Source organism: Trachymyrmex septentrionalis, unplaced genomic scaffold (assembly GCF_001594115.1).
Source record: "Trachymyrmex septentrionalis isolate Tsep2-gDNA-1 unplaced genomic scaffold, Tsep1.0 scaffold2006, whole genome shotgun sequence".
NCBI lineage: Eukaryota > Metazoa > Arthropoda > Insecta > Hymenoptera > Formicidae > Trachymyrmex > Trachymyrmex septentrionalis.
The window spans coordinates 1-1,297 of NW_017305188.1; the positions used below are offsets into that span (position 1 = coordinate 1).

At 28.2% G+C, this 1,297-nt stretch overlaps 1 protein-coding gene across 1 annotated transcript in view; it reads right to left on the reverse strand.

The window, feature by feature from the left end:
• Window positions 1–575: 575 nt before the first annotated feature.
• Window positions 576–1,297, reverse strand: part of LOC108747884 — a gene marked incomplete at both ends in the record, with an annotated part of 1,314 nt that continues 592 nt past the window's right edge. The window contains 2 exons of the mRNA XM_018485773.1: window positions 576–713; window positions 1,263–1,288. Coding sequence (XP_018341275.1) covers window positions 576–713; window positions 1,263–1,288 — 164 coding nt within the window. The remainder of the gene's footprint in view (window positions 714–1,262; window positions 1,289–1,297) is intronic.

Genomic DNA, 1,297 nt, shown 5'->3' on the forward strand with positions numbered 1-1,297 from the left:
AGGAAAGATAAAATTGAATCCTCTTTATTAAATTTTTTGAGCGATAATTTAGATTTGATCCTCCTATTGAATCTCATAATGTGGCAGTTTTCGTTAGTGCATGAATCGCTGACAACTTTTAAAATCATGTTTTTACGACATCTGCCTACAACCTCTGCAAAATATATAATGTAAAATTTAAGTTTTTTTTACATCTACATAGTACATAAATTCTAATACTTACCAATATAACACGGTGCAGTATTAAATATTATATTTGTCGGGCTTATCTCCAAATTGTTACGTTTAAAAAGTTTATCTATTTTAGATACCACTTTCCATGTATTTATATTCGAAAAGTAGACGTAAATTTTACTTTTCATACCTGTACAAACATTTTATAAAGTTTTATTTGTATAGTGAATGTATAAATTTTTATAGTGAAAAATTTTTATAGTGAATTAAATTTGTATAGTGAATATTAACACTTTTCAATTTTCATAATAAGCAATAAATGTGAACAAATTTGTTCGATCTGCTGAAATGCTCTCATCAATTCTGCCAGTCTGTTAATATTCTGCTAACATTTTACTTACCATAGTTTTCATAACTTCTTTGGCCTTTATAATATTCCGCAAACAAATATCTACATACGATTAATTTATCGTCCAAAACGCAATGATTATAACGATGATGTATATTGAAAGGTGCGTCTGCACCCGATGTCCACAAGCCTGCACAATTAAACAAAAATCTTTAAGGACATTATTAAAATCCATTGAATTCTACATACATACTGAAACCAGCCTTGAAGGACGACCGATTGTGTGCAAGTGACAACGATGTAAGTTGAGACCTATGTTTGCCTACAATACACTACATTAAAAAAAAAGGCAGACATCCTCGACTCACACAAGTGTCTCTTGCACACTGTGCAAGACTGTGTCGCCCATTCTCCATTACATTTGCATAAAGAGGCTCATTTTAGTATGATAAAGAGCAAGATAGAATTCAAAAATATTTTCGCACCCAACTATACACATTTATGGAATATTTAAATACAAAAGCAAAAATTAACAAAGAAATACTATTTTATTTAATGACAGACAATTTTAAGACTAAATTAATAAATAATTATGAAAGCAATTTTATGATTAATCTAAAAAAATATACATCATAATCTTCTTAGAGAATTATGACATAAAGTTTAGTAAATCATTACCTGTATACTTTTCATATTGTATTAATAAAATGCATATTATATAACTGTATAATGAAATCACCTGTATAAGTATCGTAGATATCAACACTTTTGTTA